This window comes from Protopterus annectens, chromosome 1.part2, assembly GCF_019279795.1.
Source record: "Protopterus annectens isolate FY-2018-M chromosome 1.part2, PAN1.0, whole genome shotgun sequence".
Classification (NCBI taxonomy): Eukaryota; Metazoa; Chordata; order Ceratodontiformes; family Protopteridae; genus Protopterus; species Protopterus annectens.
In genome coordinates, this window is record NC_056727.1 from 398,891,674 (window position 1) to 398,911,232 (window position 19,559).

The 19,559-nt window shown below is 38.9% G+C and overlaps 1 protein-coding gene across 4 annotated transcripts in view; it reads right to left on the minus strand.

The window, feature by feature from the left end:
* Positions 1-19,559, minus strand: part of PAK5 (p21 (RAC1) activated kinase 5) — a 2,555,323-nt gene that overhangs the window by 1,207,284 nt on the left and 1,328,480 nt on the right. The window contains exon 1 of one of the 4 annotated variants that reach the window (XM_044056660.1): positions 13,422-13,541. The exons of the other annotated variants lie outside the window; for them this stretch is intronic. Coding sequence (XP_043912595.1) covers positions 13,422-13,526 — 105 coding nt within the window. The 5' untranslated portion in view covers positions 13,527-13,541. Of the gene's footprint in view, positions 1-13,421; positions 13,542-19,559 lie in introns of those variants that run through there. 4 annotated transcript variants of the gene reach the window in all.

The window sequence follows — 19,559 nt, forward strand, 5'->3', positions numbered from 1 at the left end:
TTGGCTATAGCTGTGTACAATGGCACAGACAGCTAAGTGCACCAGGAGCATCCAGCACTGTGACCCTAATCAGTGAATAACATTCTACACTATATAAGAATATTCTGGGCCCGATTTCTAATAGTTGCTCTCAGTGCAAGTCTGCCCTGATTTTGAAAGACCTGGTCTCAGTGTAAATGACTTACTTCAGTGAAAGACCTATCTATAAACAGTCTTACACCAGGGATTCCAAAAGAGCTGCTCTCAGTGTAAGTGGTCATTCATGCTGAACTACAAGACTGTGAGCACATCTTCTGGAATCGGGCTCACTGTTTTCAAGTACGGACTCCACTATTGGTAACATTTTTCTAAACTGATCCAGATGTGTATGCAATAATCCTTCTAAACCTTCCTGGTGGTTAACACTGCCATACAAGGCACTGATACAAATTACCATAAAAATACCTTTATTCTACGTTTATATCCTGTTCAACTGACTCAGGATATCGCCTGTGTCATAAATGAAACAGCATCTGAAGTACTTCTAGCCATCTTTGGCTTGATGGATTTCACATATATTACATTACTATGGTTTACTGGGTTTGTCAGCCCATTACACATTCCTGGAAATTGGAAGCCTGACAGGTTCCAGTGTAAAGAACATTTCTACACATTTGCCAAATACCACCCCGGGTTATAATTTAAAAAAAAACATAAGATATTTTCTCCTACTTCACTTGAATACCTTGATGTGTTTACTATAATTAGTTGCATCTCATTTAATCGAGGAAAGAATTATAGGAACTAAGTCATTAATTATCCACATGACATTAAAAAAAATTGCTAAATATTTGTTAATAACCACTTCTGCTGTAGCTCTCCATCCCTAAATGCACTAACTTAGAGAATGCACAAACCAGGAAAAAGGGGAATGGTAAAGGTGGAAAACCAACATCACCTACTCCCTCTCCTCAAACTCCTGTCACTAAAACACAAAGCATGGCATATGTGACAGAGCAAATTCTTATCTACTAACATTTTGACAACATAAGCAATGCAATCTTTCTTTTTCAATGTTTTGTGTTAAAACTATAAGAATGACTAAATGTATTACTTTCACCTTGGATCCACTTCTAAAGGTACTCATTAATGGTCCCTTTCTATGTTTGTTGTTGTTGTGTCTTTTGGCTTTTCCCGGTTAAGGGTTGCCACAGTGGAACTCCAGTCCACTAATGATTGGTAGTTGATTTTTACGTGCAGAGTTACCAGCCCTGATGCACAACCTTCAACGAAGGTACGACCATTCACGCATGTCTCCACGCAGAAGATGCTCTAGCTGAGAATCGAACCGGACAGCGTCTTACTGTGAAGCGACAACGCTACCGCTGGTCCCATTCTAGGTTTACAAATCCTAAATGTAAATTCAGTATTCTTAGATAGGAACATTCCTCAAGCTTGGTTTCACTTTTGCCTTACCTGTGCACACAAAAAGATCACTTCTAACTCTATAATGGCAATACTTTCCCAGAATCTCTCACACATATACACTGCTAATTCTAGTCATTAATGTAGAAAAAGTTTAGTTTCTGCACATGCATACACATACACAAGAGCACATACACCGCTAGTTCTAATCATTAATACAGAAAGAGTGACACTACTGCATACGACTGATAGCAGAATTATCACAGTATCACAGGAGGTTACTAGGCTATCAGGCCAGAGGTCATTTTAAGCCTATCCATTTCATCCCAATGTAATACCAATGATCCTCTAAGTCAATACACAGGATTATATTCTATAAAGACTGCCCATGTCCAGGAGGGCTGTGGCCGCTATCCCTGGTAAGAATTTGCAGTGCCCCATTCACTCATCCAGGTTACTTTTGAACAGTGTCATAGAGGTGCTCTGTTTCACACGAACAAGCAATCTATTCCAAAGATGGTGCCGTCACTGGGAGACAAATCTGTCCCTCTAGCACATCCTATTCAAGTTGCAGGCCATATTTAGGTTCTGGAACGGGTGGGCTCTAGACCAGTTTCATTTACAGATGTGCTGCAAATTCATTACGTTTCAGTCGGAGATTGCTCTGTAAGCCAGGCACAAGTCTCCCCTAAGAAGTCTAAACAATACGGAGTATAGTGACAGAGACTTAAGCTTGGTCTGTGTAAGACATGTGCTGGAGTCCCTTGATCTCCTCTGTTAGAAACCTCTGAGGTCTCTCCAATTGCTGCAGGTGCTTTGTACGGTATATGCCAAATGACCGTTCTACTCAATTATGGGCCTGATTAGTGACGAGTAAAGAGGGGTTAAAACCTCCTTTGCTCTAGAGGCGATGACTTTGATAATCAAGTGTGCTATGTAGAAAGCCTTCCTTACTACAAAATAAACACATGGTAGTCAAAGTTAAGATCGCAATCTACTTGTGATTCTAGATCCCTTCCCACTTCATAGGTGCATATGGCATTTTTGTTAATCTGATAGTGTGAAGAAACATTGTTTTTACTGAAGGGAATGATGATGCATTTCTTTGCATTAGTTTGAGACGTGACTAAGATACCAGTCGCTGGTCTGCGTAAGACCATCCTGGAGTATACTGATATCATTTGGGGATTTGATAATTGCACCCAGTTTGCAGTCATCTGCAAACTTGGTCAGCCACAGCCCCTTAGTTTTGACCTAAACTTTTGAAAAGTATATACCAAACAGCAGGGGCCCCAGCACTGACCCTTGTGGCACCCCCACTGGTGACAGGTCTGCTGGTTGATGTGGAATCACCCACTTTGATAGTGTGACCTGTGGGATTGTGTCTAAGGCTTTAGCCAAGTTAAGGTATGCTGTGTGCACAGATTTACTCTTGTAAATGGCCTTGGTCACATTTTCAAACAAATCAACCAGGTTTAACAAGCAGGAACAACCCTTAACTAAGCCGAACTGGGTCAGACCCAGGGCTTGGAGGTCACCTATGTGTTTTCTGAGGTCCATGCCCTTAAAGATGAGGCTGGTCAGATTTATGGGTCTATAATTTCCCAGTCTGTTACTAGTCCACCTTTCTGGAGGGGAATAACTGCTGCTGTTCTCCATTCCGCAGACGCACAGCCTGTGGTTAGGCTGTGATTCAATAAGGTACTTAATGGTGATGCTAGCTTATGTTTTAGTTTGTTTAGAACACAGCCTGAGATGCCATCTGGCCCCATAGAGGCTGTGTTTTTGCCAAGGCTTTACTGCCCTGCTTTTCATATATATAGGGTTTGGGGGGTGAAGAGCTAGGGGCAAGGTTTAAGGTATGTTTGGAGGAGATAAAGGAGGGAAATTTTTACCAAATCTATCAGCACGCAGGATGAGTGTGTGTGATACCATTAGTCATTGGTTTGGCATATATCTGGGACCTACATTTTAGGCTGTGTACGTAGCTGTAAAAGGCCTTATGGTTATCCTTAGCTGTGATTGATAAGGTTTTCCTCAACATTACCCTAAGAGGATATGACATGTCTTATTTGCCTTAAGAGGGTGCTCTTCCATTGTTGGGGCCTCGCCTCAGTTTTCTTACACAGCAACTTTTTGCTTTCTTTGTAAAGTTTGTTGATGCTTGTTTTTACTTTGGGCATTGGCTTGATTCTCTCTGGAACAGACAAGTCTATACACTTGTACTAGTGATCATCTTTGATGCCTTCAAATACAATAAAACAGCTTTAAAAGCTTATAATATTTTGAAACACAAAACCATGTAAATAATACCTAAATTCTAATCTCATATCTATGTATGATATAATTAATATAAAGAAACACTGATGTAACATGTAACACACCACTTCCAAGGCATGGTTCCCTGGCCCACCTTTAACTGGCAAACAGGAAATATGTAATCTGTTATCCATTCAGCAACTCTGTCAGATTATTAGATTCCAGTGTCCTCTGGTCAAAAAAATTAAATCAGATTATTACATCTTGCAGTCAGTCATTCCTGACTATTATGTGCTAGTACTATTTCAACAGAAGGAAAAAAATGCAAGCAACTTTGCAGAAAATAAGCACAATACACGACAGGGAGATCTATGCATCTCAACACACTGTTAAATTAAAGCAGGGGGCAAACATAACGACATCCGACAATATGTAATAACAGTTTTAACACCATACTAGCCACCACCTTTGCCTCAAAAAAGGGTACACCTCTGCATTTAGTGTAAAAACAATATAAAACTATAAACCTCTTACAAAAGTACTGTCCATTTATAATACTCCATTCCACTATATTTTATATATATATATATATATATATATATATATATATATATATATATATATATATATAGATATATAGATATATATAGATATATATATGGGAAAAAAATTGCTGTTCTGCAAAAAAATAAAAAAATAAAGTGGGGGGCTTTGCCCCCCACACCACCCTACCTAAATATACCAACTCCGAGATCGCACCACAGTGGAGGAAATGGCAAACTCCCGACAACGGCTTCCCTGGGGAAAAATATCTCTGTTCCGTGTCTTCGCTATTTCGGTTGTTCGACCTTTAGAGGTCGATCAACTAGCGTTCGAAGTTATCAGCTTTCGATAAGCTGATATAGACCCTATATACATATACACACACACAAAATCATAAACGACAAGTATTTTCCTAGTCAACTATAACAAGGTGCTAAAATCATAACCTTCTGCTACACCACTTAGGGCATTGCTAGCATCAGATAGGCATTATGGAGACGTCACAAACAGCAAGAGCCACTTCAGTGCTCCTGATGGCTTCTACAGCAATCAAACTAACATTTTCACTGAATGGTATTTGCTAGAACCTCTAACTTAAGTAATAAGAGCACCTGTCTTCTGTGCCTCACAAATCACATGGACTGTCAACTCATCATTTCTCATACCTAGGTGCTGTCAGCATTTATAATCCCATACAAATGAAAGTCTCTGTTTTTCTATTAAACCCTCTATTAACTGTAATATCTCTGCTAAATATTTCTATTTTTGTGTTCAATTAAATACAATGACTGGCAACAATGAGCAGTCAGAGTTACACAGTCCCTCTTATGAGACCACTGTTTAACAGGAAATCCTGTAATCATAGAAGATCACTGCAGCAGCCTTAAACTTACGATATGTCATTCATAAAATCAGATTAGAAATCATCAAAGTCACTTGATAATCTTCTGTTGTCAGCACGTTGGGTTGCTGACCACAGCCCAACGTACAAGAAAACGTCTGCCTTCACACTGATTTTTTTGGTGTGCTTCGTAGAAAGGAGCCCTTAACATCAGAAATGCCACCTTTTATTGACGGGCAGCTAGTGCGCTTCATAAACCTTAAAGGCCAGCCCTTCAAATGAAACATATAATATGTGGAGATGAAAGAAAAGTGTGCTCATTCTTGACCAAAGTACACCTTAACTATGCAAATTTCAAAGACATTCACACCAGAGAAGTGCCACCAATTCTCCGCCATACTGCATGGAGGCTTCCTAGTCATTCATGAGATCTTACCAATATCTCTGGCTACACATATATCCATGCTCTACAAAGGTGAAATTACCAGCCGCCAGCCTTTTATGCAAAAATCCAGGTCTGGAGAAGGAAAACTACGAACAGTCTTGCTCTCAGCAGACACCTTAGTCTCTATATACTACACATTTATAAGACTTCAGTTAGAGATCTTATTCCTCTTTTACAGACCTTGCTGAAGCTGACAACGAATACCCTTTTCTGTCTCTAAATGGGAGCTTCTTTTCTTGGCTGCATTAGACAGCAAAATGCTCCGGGACCATCTATCCTGCTGCCCAGACAACTTGCTTTAGTTCCTGAAATTGGACCTTCATTTCACAGTTGACCAGCTGTTTGCTCTGCTTCTAATGCAATCACTGTTTCAGATCCTCTTTCTATAAATGTTGTTGAGCCAGAAGTAAATATCCTAAAACAGGCTGAATATAAATATAAATATTAGGGTTTTTTTTCCTTAGATCTACATTTCGTCACAGCTAGAACAAAGTGAGACCTGCACTTCCCCATCACAGCAGAAACTTCTGTTGCATTACAAGTATTCTAGCATCGATTCTCAAGATTATACCAGGTCTCCAGCTCACAGCCAAAACTCATTCTGATACAGTTTAAGTCTCAAAACAGGTCACAATATATCTAGGTTGTTGAACTACTATGAATGGACTGAGCACAAAAATCCTATACACCCAGTCAACTCCTAATTCTGTGTCTGGGATACCAGTGTACTGCGCCATGAGTTTTCACTAACATCAGGCAATCCATCCATCCGCAAACACTTTTTCCCCCATCATTTCCTGTATTTATATTACACCAAGGGTTCATCCACCAATTCTATTTTTACTTCTTGGTCTGCACACTGCACTTTCAGCTGTCTGAATATTGTCTAAATTAAGAGAGGCAAATTTACCACCTTGTCTCTGACTGCAGATTCAAATATTAAATCAAATTTTGCATTAATGTTTTGCATTTGGATTAGGATTAAGCCCAATGTAGCCCTGGATATTTCAGAGAGGGTAGTCTGATCAGAAATGTCCATCGTGTCTTGGCTACTACTGTGTTGCTGACCATATGGTCCTGAAAACAAGTATTAAACTGAAGTAGATTTCTGAACAAAGTATTTTCTCCACTTTAGACTTACTTTATGGTTTATAGGTAGGTACTGGGCTATCGGCCCATGGGCCTAAGTAAGCCTAGCCAGCAAAATTTCCTGGCTTACACCAACCCAAGAAAGTTAATTTCCTGTGCCCCTGTCAAGCAGAGCCATAGAAGTGATCCCTGGGGTGTATTTCTTATTTCCCATCCACTCATTAAGATTTTTCTTATGAGGAACTTTGCTTGACATAGATGGGTAGAGTGTTCCAGAGTATGGGAAGTCTCTGGGACAGGAATCTATCCCTCCAGCATGTCCTGTTTACTGTGGTGACAAGGTTTAGGTCCCTAGAGCATGTAGCTGGGTGGGATTGGGATCTCTTTAGGTGTAGCATGTCCAACAGATCTGGGTCTGACATAGCTTTATATGTTAGGCAGAGATCACTTCGGAGTAGGCGATATGCCTCAAAGTAAAGCTGGAGTTTTTTGAGACGGTCAGTGTAGGGCATCTGTTTGAGGCCAGTAATCCTCTTTGTGAGGTACTTCTGTGGCCTTTACAGCTGCTGCAGATGTCTTGTCAGGTACATTCCAAAAGGGATGTTGTACTCTATAATGGGTCTAATGAGTGTCGAGTAGATGGGAACAATGACCTCTTTTTTTCCTGGATGAGAACCCTTTTGTGATGAGGTGTGCCACATAGAACAATTTCCTGACTACTGTGGCAATGTGACTATCAAAGGAGAGACTACTGTCCACCTGGGTCCTAAGGTCTCTTATCACACATTTGGTGTTAAGAAGACTGCCGCCTATGTGATAGTTCATGGGTACAGAATTTTTACCAAAGGGGATGACAATGCACTTTTTGGCATTGAGCTTGAGGCCATGACACCAGGCATCTGTCTCAGTGAGGCCCTTCTGTAAGATGTCCACATCATTTGTGGACACGACTACAACTCCTAGTTTGCAGTCATCTGCGAACTTCGTTAGCCAGAGGCCTTCTATGTTAGCCTGTACTTCAGAGAAGTAGATACCAAACAGGAGAGGTCCCAGGACTGAATCCTGTGGTATTCCACTAGTTACTGGTTTGAAGTCAGATTTGGAGTCTGCAACTTTTACAGTGTGGGTTCTGTCAGTGAATCAGTTGGCAACCCATCTTGTGACATAGGGATTTATACTTAATTTAGTGAGTTTAGCTATAATTCCAGAATGGGGGATGGTGTCATAAGCTTTGGCAAGGTCAAGATAGGCTGTGTGAACCACCTTACCCTCGTCTACGGCTTTGGTGACTGCCTCAAAGAAGTCAACCAGGTTCAGGAGGCATGATCTGCCTTTCACAAACACGAAACTGGTGGGTGGTATCCATTTACATTTAATGTCTGATCACAGTTTAAAAATCTTGATGGGGAAGGGATGTGAATTTAACATGTGTACCAATAACACTGTTTTACAGCACAATAAACCACTCCCATGTCTGATAAAAAGTATATATATATTTAGAAAGCTTGTGAGGAAATTACTCTATTTTTGTTTTACTTGGATCGCTTGTCTGTGTACTTAATAAAGGATTTTCGAATGGAAACAGACTGCCTGCCTTGCTTGGATTACTTTCGAATAATTAGTAACGCTGTAAAATTATATATTTTCTATTATTATTTTTTGTTTTGTTTTGTCTTAAGATGAGTTTAAGTTCGCTACTTCTACTACTATTGTCTGATCTGATTAATATACAGTGATTAACTAGAAATATATGGACTGAAAATCTTCCACACAGAGAAGTTTCTTACACTGTCTTGTTAATTGATATTTTGCCAACAATAGGGGAGAGGCTAGAATGTGTTTGGATTTCCAAGATTACTTTTACTGGATGAAAAAAGGAGAGCTATTTTCTTGTAAATGTGGTGAAGAAGAGGATGGCTTGGATCCTCATTTCTTACTATAAAAAGGTTTCTTTTGCTAGGTCATTTCTTACTATAAAAAGGTTTCTTTTGCTAGGATGAAGTGCCCTTAAACTGGTTCTTGACTGCCTTTTTACTGCTGTAGTATATCAACCTTTTATATAGATGGAAAAACTTCTGTACTGTCTTTTTTTGGAGTATGAAAGTTTTTTGAAACAATTTTGTTCTTCTTTAATTCTGAGAGTAGAATGAGACATCCCAAAATACATCAACATATTCAAAGAAAAACACATGAAGGGTGCTTTAACCAAGTGTGGTGCTTTAAGGCCATCTTAGAAGTTGCCAACCTGAGACAGATATCAGTGGCATCATGCCAAACATCTTGGCATGCACCTCCCACAGCATTAACAGTTGTTCTACACAGCTCTGTAAGCATTTTGTTGGTGTCACATTCTGAGAGGTGCTGATTTTTCTTACATGTGACCAAATATTTCACCCTGGAAATAATGTGGTTGCACAAATAAATACCATTACTTCCATGGTGGAACACACATATGCTTTCATCTCATACCTGACCAAAGCCTTTGCATCCTACTTTAATGGCAAAGAAACTGCTGAAAAGGTTCACTTGAAAGGCCCACTGTCAGATTCACTGTTCCAGTATCTGCTCCATGTACCTCATATACAGCCATGTGTGGTTATTTGTAGCACTGTACACTTTGTTAGGACATTTAGTTAAAAGTACTGACCTACATATGCCAGGATGTTGAATGTCATCCATTAGGTTTTCTAAGGAGACCGCTAACCTGCAATGATCTATTCAAAGGAACATTGTGATGAGAACCATTTAACCAACCCAGTTACTGTAAATTATCAAGCTTACAGTTTCTGAGTTTTAATTCAGGTGGTGAGCCTGCTGAAACAAACTACTAGTATCTTCATCATCACTACACTAAATATACCTGATGGTGGCATTACAGACTTGGTACCCCTATAAAAGCCATCCTACCTTCTAACTTATACATCTAATATGCTCAAAAGTCTTACTGCCTCACACTTTATTCTAACCTTTTCCTAATCTTCTCATCCCTACCATTAATTTCCTATCCATAGCATGTTATCCTTCAGATGCTTTCCTTCATTTTTTACACCATAGGCTTATAAAAGTGCGTGTGTGTGTGTGTGTGTGTGTGTGTGTGTGTGTGTGTGTGTGTGTGTAGGAGGGGAATGACTGCATTTGGTCTATATTTTCCTTGGCTGACACCAGTATAATCAACCACATCTGGCTAAACAGATGACAGACAGTTGTGCAAGATCATGGACACTAGGAGGTTGGGCACCAGGATAAAGGAACATCTTTATGACATTAAAACAAAGAATGAAAATAATGACCTATATAAGCATACCATTAGGTGCAGTATTATAAGTTTCCCTTTGCAGTGGTAGAACACACTCCTTATGATTTAAGGGAAGGAAATTATATAAATCAGGTGGAACAAAAATAAACTGAATGGCAAGTAAGATTAGAGGCAGACAAACCACCAGGTTTAAATACCACCATAAATGTTGAATATTTTCTGAAGGACCGTAGATTGGCTAAAGGAGTTTAGATGTTTAAGGGTTAAATAGAGTGGCAATTAACACTGGACGTGTTTTTAATAGTATTTTTATTGTGACTGGTTAACATGAATTTATTTCAAGTATTTAAGCTCATGTATCTTTTCTGTAATTTATTTCTGAAGTCTATTGCTATTGATGAAAGCGTGAAAAAGTTACACTAACGCCAAAGAGTTGTTTTAAAGCTTGTCTTCTGACTTAACAGTGGCTTTAAGTATTTCGTTGTTTTATACCATTATCTGGAGACTGTTCAGTTTTTATTTTGTGTAGGTGTGTAAGATCAAACAATTCTCGAGGTTAGGAAATCGCCCTTTCCCAGATGTGTGACCTTGGAGTTACTATAAACAATTACCACAAAGTGTGGAGTGTGTGAGGTTGCCTTCCTGCAAAAACAATGTTTTTTGTTTTTATTTTTCTATAAAGTATTGCATATGCCAAGGGTTTTTTTCTGGCACATGCATGGTAGAATGTTGATGTTCAGACCTTTTGCAGTCGATGTGTAGGAGGTCAACTTATGAGTTACTCGACTAAAATGAGCTGAACAATACATATACACACATGCACACATATATGTGTGTATTTTATATATATATATATATATATACACACACACACACGCATACACTTTATATATATATATATATATATATATATATACACATATGTATATACACACACAAATATATATATCTACACATGCACACATACAAATTGTCTCGGTTTAAAGGGAATTCCTTTGTTTTACCCATATAAATCAACAAGTAAGTGTGCCTAGAGAAGGCAGCTGTAACTAAAGATTTCCCCATATTGCAAAAATGTTGTCTAGGAGTGCAATACACTTACTAGACCATGAACTCTCTAAAAGTTCAAAGACAGTACTAACAACTGACAGCTGAATGTTTCAGAAGCATCAAGGAAGAAGTTAAACAGATGTCAAGTGAAAAGTCAGAGAACAGAGTAGAAGCAAAAGAGGTGATGAAGACAGAAGGGGGGGGGGCACAAAGCTCTTCTGTAAAACAAAATAAAAAAAAAAAGTCTGTTAAACTTTTGGAAATGATTACACTGAAATTCACGTATGTGAATGTGACACACTTCCTACTCACCAAATGAAAAAAATAAAACACTAAGAACAAAAATGGTTAAGATGGCAAAGGTAGTACAAATCTATCCTCACTGGTCAATGCATTCATCCATCCATTCTCAGTAACAACTTCAGTTCATTTAAGAGTTGTGGGGAAATGAAGCCTATCCCACCTAGCAGTGATCATGAGAAAGGAAGCAATCCCGGATATGATGTCATTCTACTGCAGGATGTCGAAGCACTTATAAGTGAATGTGTACATGTACACCCCCCCTCCATGGTTTAGCTTGAGAATCACCCAGTGCACCTAAATACATACATCTGGATTGTGTAAAGAAGCTGGATAATACGGGAAAGGCATGCAGACTTCACAGAAGGTATCTCATTTGAGAACCAAGAAACAACAAATTATTTTAAAATAGTAAGTAAAAGAGACACAGGGCATGAAAATGGTGAAATGGCAATAAAAACTGCCAAACAAGTATTTTCTTTTGAAACAAACTGCAGAATCTCTCCTAACAGCTGTGGGAAATCCAACTTGTACTTCTTCAGTTCTTTTTATTACTTATAATAGAAAGTTCTCAAATCTCTTCAAACAGATCAGTGTCAAGACTGACCATCAAAACCACAGTGCTGGCAGGAGAAGCAATACATGTACTGATAGCATATTCTGCACAGACACCAGACCAACTAAGACAAGAACACTCCTACCCACCTTGTTACTACTAACTGCTGTAATATTTATTCTCAAAATTAGTCAATATATTTTGTAAAGTCCGACTTAAAATATTAAGACTGGAAACTTTTGTTTTAATAAAAGCTTGGTTTTCTTACCACAAAGTGATGTGTGTGTGTTTGAGTGAGAGTGTGCACTGTCTAAAATTTCGCAGGATGTTCAGAGTTTTGCCCCATAGTTTTGGCTTCTCCTCAGTAAAATCTGTGTTTTTCTGTCAAATCACTAAGAATTAACATAAAAAAATAACTACTTGAGTTTCAGACTTTAGTCCCTTCCGAAAGTGCAAGCTAATGCAAAATATGTTATTCTAGCAACTTTCTACGTTAATAAGTGCAATATTTAAAATCTGTCCCTAATTTTAAGTCTTTTGTCAGTCAACCGCCCCCCCCCCCAACCTTAATATTTTTGGCTTTGCCTCAATTACTGCATTAAGAGGTTGAGTTATTCTGTGCACTGTAACATAAAACAGTCACAGGGACTCGAAACAAAAAAAATGAAAGTGTGCTTCTAAGTCTCTTTACTACATGCTTCATTACCTGTAAATATACAGTTGCTTTTGATGTTAAAAATTCCTCCATCTAAAAGACTTCCTGCAAAGCAGTCATAAAAGTATGAACACTATATAAAAAAAACATTAATCCGCTTAAATTGTGATACTGCAACACTGAGTAACGTCTTCTCTGACAGGTCTTAACCAGCTTGAATTGCAATACAACATTAATACATCTGTAGTGCATGGAGCACCATGCCTGCACTCCGAAATCAGAAATAAGATAAACTTGTTACAAGCTACTGTAGAATGACACCAGACTGTAACACCACTTTCAAAGGTGTAAAACAAACATCGTAAGGGAAAGGACATTCCTTCAATCTCAACGGTTCCCAACTACCTTTCTTCCTATGTCCATGTAAGTTTACAGATGTCGGTCTGTAACTTATTTAAATTATGGCTGATTTTTTTCCTTACTTGCTGTCCAAGTAACAGCACTCGCTAAGTGCTTTTCTGGCTTTTTCCACTTTAAGTACTGTACTTATTTCTCATGAAAACATAATTCAGCAAATTCAGGTGCCAAAATGAAGAGATTTAACTTATAAACGTGCCTAGTTTGTAAAGTCAGCTACATATCATGTTCAGTATGTAGACACTAACTTATCTGCATCCAAACGCCACAGTTGTACTAAAGTTGAAACTTCAGCTGTACTACTAACAGCCTTCTCTGTGCCCCGATTAGATGTTTTATCAAGACACCCTAATGTACACAGTTAAAATTCTAACAACCTTAAATAAAAACAACTTTTTAACGAAAAACAATAATTTCACTTAAACATTAAAACATTTACAGTGTGTATATTTCCAAAAGTAAATAGTCATAGGGAGTAAAATAAATCTGTCATGGCAGTATAAACTGTCCACATACTATTACTTGAAACTGTCAAAGATGCCCAATACATTTTAAGAAAAATAAAATAAACAGTAACATAACTAAAAGGCAAGCTGCTTTGTTTACCAATACGTTTTCTTTTTTGGCCAATGTAATGCCAAGAATCTTTTCCCCCTTTGGTCTTTGATCTTGGACAATGGACATACGAGACAGCCAGGCCACCTGTCCCATGATGCACTGCTGCAGAATAAATACTTCAACTGCAAAGCGCTGCTACTGCAGATGTGGAAAATTCCTGGATAAAACAACTACGCCAAGTACAGGGCACAAGTAGGCTGACAGCAATGAGTAGTGCTGTGGTTCATCTTATTCTTCTCCATACTGCAGTTCTAGTTACACAGAGAAGTGGCAGGTTTCATATCTTTATAATCATGTGTGTAGGGCCTGGACAAAAAACTTCCATTTCCTTGACAACAAAAAGACCAAATGTTCATATAAATATTAGTGCAGTGATGACTTCAGGCAGGCAATCGTACTGATGAATGTCTAATACTAAGATATGAAGAGCATGCCACACAGTGTCTGCTCCCCTCCCCCTTCCAAACCACCTTTCCGTTTAGCACTAAGCGCAGACATCTGAAAGCATGAGCATCAATTTTATATGTCATATGAAGTGATGTGTCCAGCTCCAGAAAATATTGAGATTGTATCAGCTTTCCCTAATTTTTGTCAGTCACAGTTTGCCCTTAGAAAAACGAACTTGCTGACAAACCAAATTCACAGGTATACTCTGAAGTACAGCATTTAGTGCCTCCCACTGAGTAGGTCACAGTACATATTTTCAAACAGAAAGGGAGTTGCTAAAACTTGTTACATGTGGTTTCCATATAAGAGTTATATTATGTTTAACTGCTACGAGTTATGGGCCACCCCCCTTTAAAAAAAAAAAAAGATTCAATAATTATGAATGTATTGCTGTAACTGAGGTTCTTAAACAAAACAGCAAGGTTGAAAGCAGGATTATTTAATACTATGAGCCATAAAATTCATGAAAGTAAATCTGGGATGTGTGTTACCTCTTAAATGTGAAGCTTTATTTGTTGTCAAGGCAAGTTATTTCACATATTAATCTAAGAATCATGTTCAAATGAAGTGCAATATGAAAAAAAAAAAAAACATCCCTGTCTATTAGACACTATAAATTTATTTGTTCTGATTACAGCATCATTGTTGTTTGTCTTTTCAGCTTTTCCCGGTTAGGGGTCACCACAGCGGAACTCCGGTCCGCTAATGATTGGCAGTAGACTTTTTTATGGTGCCAAGTTGCCAGCCCAAAGCCCAACCTTCAGCGAAGGCATGCCCATTTACGCACGTCTTTCGGAGGCCACTCGACCGCGGGGAGGACATGCAGACTCCACACAGAAGGCACTCAGCATCATTACATTTACTAATTATTTTGGCCTAATTTCATTTCACATGCAACTGATGACAGCAATTAAACTCAATTTGAATGACTGAGTAACCATTCTCTGAAGTTCTGACAGAGAGATACAACAGTATGGCAGCGTCGTCTTCACAATAACCTTGCTTTATTCAAGCTATTGCATTCTCTACTTGGCACAGCATTCAAATAGTTCCATTATTCTTTTTTACCAGAAAGAAATGGTTTTGCCTTAAAAAGTTAAGTGCATCTATACCTTAAACAATGACAGCTGTTGCATTATGACACAGTTTGATGAAAAGACTAGGTTATAGGGTCCTACAGGCCATGTGTACTCGAAAAACAAATGAAGGGTCATAATTCAGGATACTGACTTAAGGGGGACAATGTCAAAAGTTCATGTTTCAAATAATCAGACATCTAAATGTTCCATAAAAAGGCTGAACCGTTAATGACTAATTTCCGAAATACTCAAAAGATGACAATTCCAAATGTGAAATACTTTCCAGGTAGTGTTCTTGAAGACTCAACAGTTGAGATATTTTACAATTTATGGTATATGCTTTATGCATTAAAATCAGTGCACTTCTGCTTCCAACAGTGGATGTTCAGGAGGAATGTGTATAAACAAGGGGAATGATGGTTTGGAACAAGAGTTAAACTGCTCGCACATCTATTCCAGATGGGCGGTGTGAGATTTCTGTTTGTGGTATAACACTCCCTCAGTGAGGGGGGCATGCCATAATTGCAAGACAGACTGCTATTAAAAATCGACATTAGAAGGTATGGCTGGAGCTTATCAATGTTACATACAATGACGCAAGCGATGTCAGTAGTGGCATCCAGTTCAAGCACCACAAATAAAACTCCTGTGTCCGTGACAGTGAATATGGTGATATTAGAAACTCTGATCAGGGTTTCCACATTCTCTTCACAAATCATGTATGATCAATGTGGTCCTAGCCACTCGAGATAATACCAGTGACACTTAGGAGCAACTGGTGTGGGAAGCAGCAGATCATCATCTGTAAGGTATGAATCTGAAAGTGGCAAAACTTAAAAAAAATAAATTTACAAAAAATACATTCAGAGCTTCATGCCTATGACATTCTGTGTCCATAACCTAAATAATCTGGAGAAGGAATGCCCTTTGCTGTTAAAAATCTACAAAAGTTACTGGAAAACAGAACATAGAGAGGAATACACACAGTATATAACCTTTTAATTTCTTATTGGGCTACTGCAATTTACCAAGATACCCCTTATTCTGAGCGCAACCCAAGCAACTTTTAAAACACTTATGAATCAAGAGTTGCCTCTTATGGGTGGCCGTGGTGGTGCAGCAGTTAGCATTGCTGCCTCACAGCAAGAGGCTCTCCGGTTCGATCCTCGGTTGGGGTGCCTTCTGTGCAGAGCCTACAAGTCCTCCATGTAGTTGCGTGGGTTTCCTCTGGGTGCTCCGGTTTCCTTCCACATCCCAAAGACATGCTGTAGGTAGATTGGATGCTCCAAATTGGACCTAGGTGTGAATGTGTGTGCCTTCTGTGGAATGTTGGGTGCCGGACTGGCAATTCGACACTGTAAAGACCCCACTGCCAATCATGATCAGACAGGTGATCCACTGTGGCGACCCCTAACTGGGAAAAAAGCCGAAAGAAGAAGATGAGTCAAGAGTTGGATCTTGTCAAGAGATGTGTCCAGATCTATACTGATGTCATTCTGGTATTCAATTCAGCTTGGCAACACAACTCATCATATGCATCAAATTTTGTGTATTCCAATCCTACTTGAGAAAATCCAAGGAACAAATAAATGATCTCCAACCCTCTTGCTCTTGGACAACTTTTACAATGTCTTAATTGCTTGATACTTGCTGTTACCTCTTAAAGGAGGGGGGGGGGGCAATAGTTCCAGGTGTGATAGATCTGGATGCTTATTTAAATTAAGGCAAAACTTTCCACAAACATCATCATCAGTATTAACTATTCACCCCCATGCCATACAGCTCTATTGGATAAGCAAGCTTAAGTAACCACATGCACATCCTTACAGTTACAAGGCACAAAGAAATACATGCAACAACAACTGCTAAATCCATTTTTAGCACCAAAAACAGTACATATTGGAAAGCACTCATTGTTTGTGGTATCTCAGTAATCAGACCCACTGATGATGCACTCAGTGAAACTGGATAAGGAGAAAGTCACTACATCATACCTCCCTGGATCTAAGAGTATATAGTTTTAGATATCACTAAAGCTGTTAGGCACATCCAGGATTCTCACAATGAGTTCTGACTTTACAATTATTCATGGAGGAAACAATGACACTGTGTATCCTCTTCCTATGATGCAAAGGGATATTCCTGACCTCATGGATACCTTTACCCATGCTGGTAAATCCTCTGAAATTATAGAGATCCATCCTGCTGTATAGATGGTACCTAGATTTATGGAGAAGATTACTAATTTCAATAATTGGCTTAGACCATGATGCTGATAATACAGACATATTCAGTGGCTCTCTGCTTCAGAGGAAATATGTGGGGCCCTGACATATACCTCTCCTCAAAAAGGGTATAGAACAGACTCTTTCTTAATCCAGTTCCTTTTTAGGCATGTTCAAATGAATGGAGTCCGGCTACACTCCACAGACAACAATAACGGTAAGACTCTTCAATCCTTCAATTCAATAAAAAATGCTGCCAAGAGGCTTAGCTTGTCTTTGAGGGAACTGAAGTATGTGCTGTCGCTTAGACATAGTTCAAAGACATGCCCTGTATTCCAGAAATGCCTTATTACAGCTCTTTGAATTCAGTTCACTCTACAAAGTCAGGAGATGGTGCATGTCTTGTCATACCTCAGTCTTTCAAAATTAGAGCTACAGAAACAGTGTAGGGATGAGGTACACAACAACCTGGTATAAAACACAAACTACATTTCTGTAACATGTTATGATGTTAAGATAATGACCATTGTGACGATAGGAGGTATTGCCAGCCATGCCAGGAGAAGTAAGGCAGTTGATATGTAACATATGCCAGCATAAGCTTGATGGAGTTTTGTAAAGAATTATATTTAATTTGTGTATCAAACTGATTTGTGCAAATGTGTGTGTTTAAAAATGTATTTGTAACATTGCTTGGGTTAAAATATATCAACAGTGTTCCCTGCTGGAAAGGAAAGTAATGTACATGTATTATTGTTATTGTAACTGAATTAAATGCATATATTTTAACAGAGGATACTGGAAGAGAAGAGGTTAATCACAATCCAGCTGTAGGAAACTTTGAAAAAAAATAGCTGAAATTAAATTAGGTCAAAGATTGTATTTTACAGTTCTGATTGCAGCCAGAGATAAAATGTCTGTGAGAAGCCTGGCTTAGTAGCCCGGCGGGAGTAGAAGTTTTAAAATGTTTTTTATGACTTCCAGGAGCAACAGTAGATCTGAGCAAAGCTGTGTGTGCAAGGTAACACACAGGCACAAAATCCAGACAGCTTCTAACACTGGGGGTTGCATGGGAACCAGAAGTCAGATGACCAGATGTATGTAATGTCATTCTGTATAGAAATAATGTTTCAATATTAGAGGAGACTGAAGTCTCATGAGCACATTGTTTTTGAAACCTGACCAAGAAGGAAGACCACTCACCTGCTTCATTTTGCCTTGCGCTAGTAAGTGACCATGGATAGTAATTCTCTAAATCAGTTAGGAAAATATAAGGAGCCGCGGTGGTGCAGTGGTAGCATTGTTGCCTCACAGCAAGAGGTTCTCCCATTCAGTTCTCGGCTGGAGTGCCTTCTGTGTGGAGTCTGCATGTCCTCCACAAGATTGAGTGGCATTCAAAAGACATGCATAGAATGGGCGTGCCTTCGTTGAAGGTTGGGCTTTGAGCTGGCACCGTAAAAATCTACTGCCAATCATTAGCAGACCGGAGTTCCGCTGTGGCAACCCCTAACCGGGAAAAGCCGCAACAACAACAGTGAGAATAGTTAAGTATTGTTTTTCTGTAATTTTGTGAATCTATCCAGCTGTGTTATTTTTAATATTTCTTGTGACTGAAACTCTGGTGTTTACTGTAAATAGATATTTAGTATTTCCTTGTTCTTTTATTATTTATTATAAAATATATTTAAACTTCTCATTGTGGCTGGATCTTTTAGAAAAATATTTAAGTTTTGACAGTATTTGTAAATATTTGTTTGGTGATAACTCTGGCCACTCCTGAAAGCCTTGCTGTTTGTTCAGCATTACCATTTGTATCAATATTAACTTCACTCAGTATAATTAGATATCCTTTTAAAAGCCTTACAGTAACTGACTAGTGGCAATGAATCCACCTTATAGTCTGGGCAAAACTTGTAGAGCAGGTAGTGTGTGCCAGCCTTTCCCAGGTAAGTAAGTAGGTCTGTGTGTGTGTGTGTGTGTGTGTGTGTGAAAATTAAATCTCAAAGGGTGTGTGTGTCAGCTACTTGGAGCAGGGACACAAAGCACTGGTTTCAGAGAGGTTCCGAACATAGCTGTGCCAATGGACAGCCTTATTGGGGGCCTGAGGAGAGACAGATATAGAGAAATCCAGACCTCGGGCTGACTGTTCCCTGTGTGCTCTTAAGAGAAACTGTGCTTGTTGGAGAGAGGTATGCATTCGGAAATAGTGTGTGTATCCATTTGTATTTCCAAGTGAATGTTCCTCTCCTGTGTCAGTGATGAGGATTCAGGCTCTTTGATTACTGGCCCAGAGAGGGGACATTACAACCATTTCCTTGATAAACTTATAATCCTCCCCACCACAGAAAGTACTTTACTACTCAGGACATAATTAT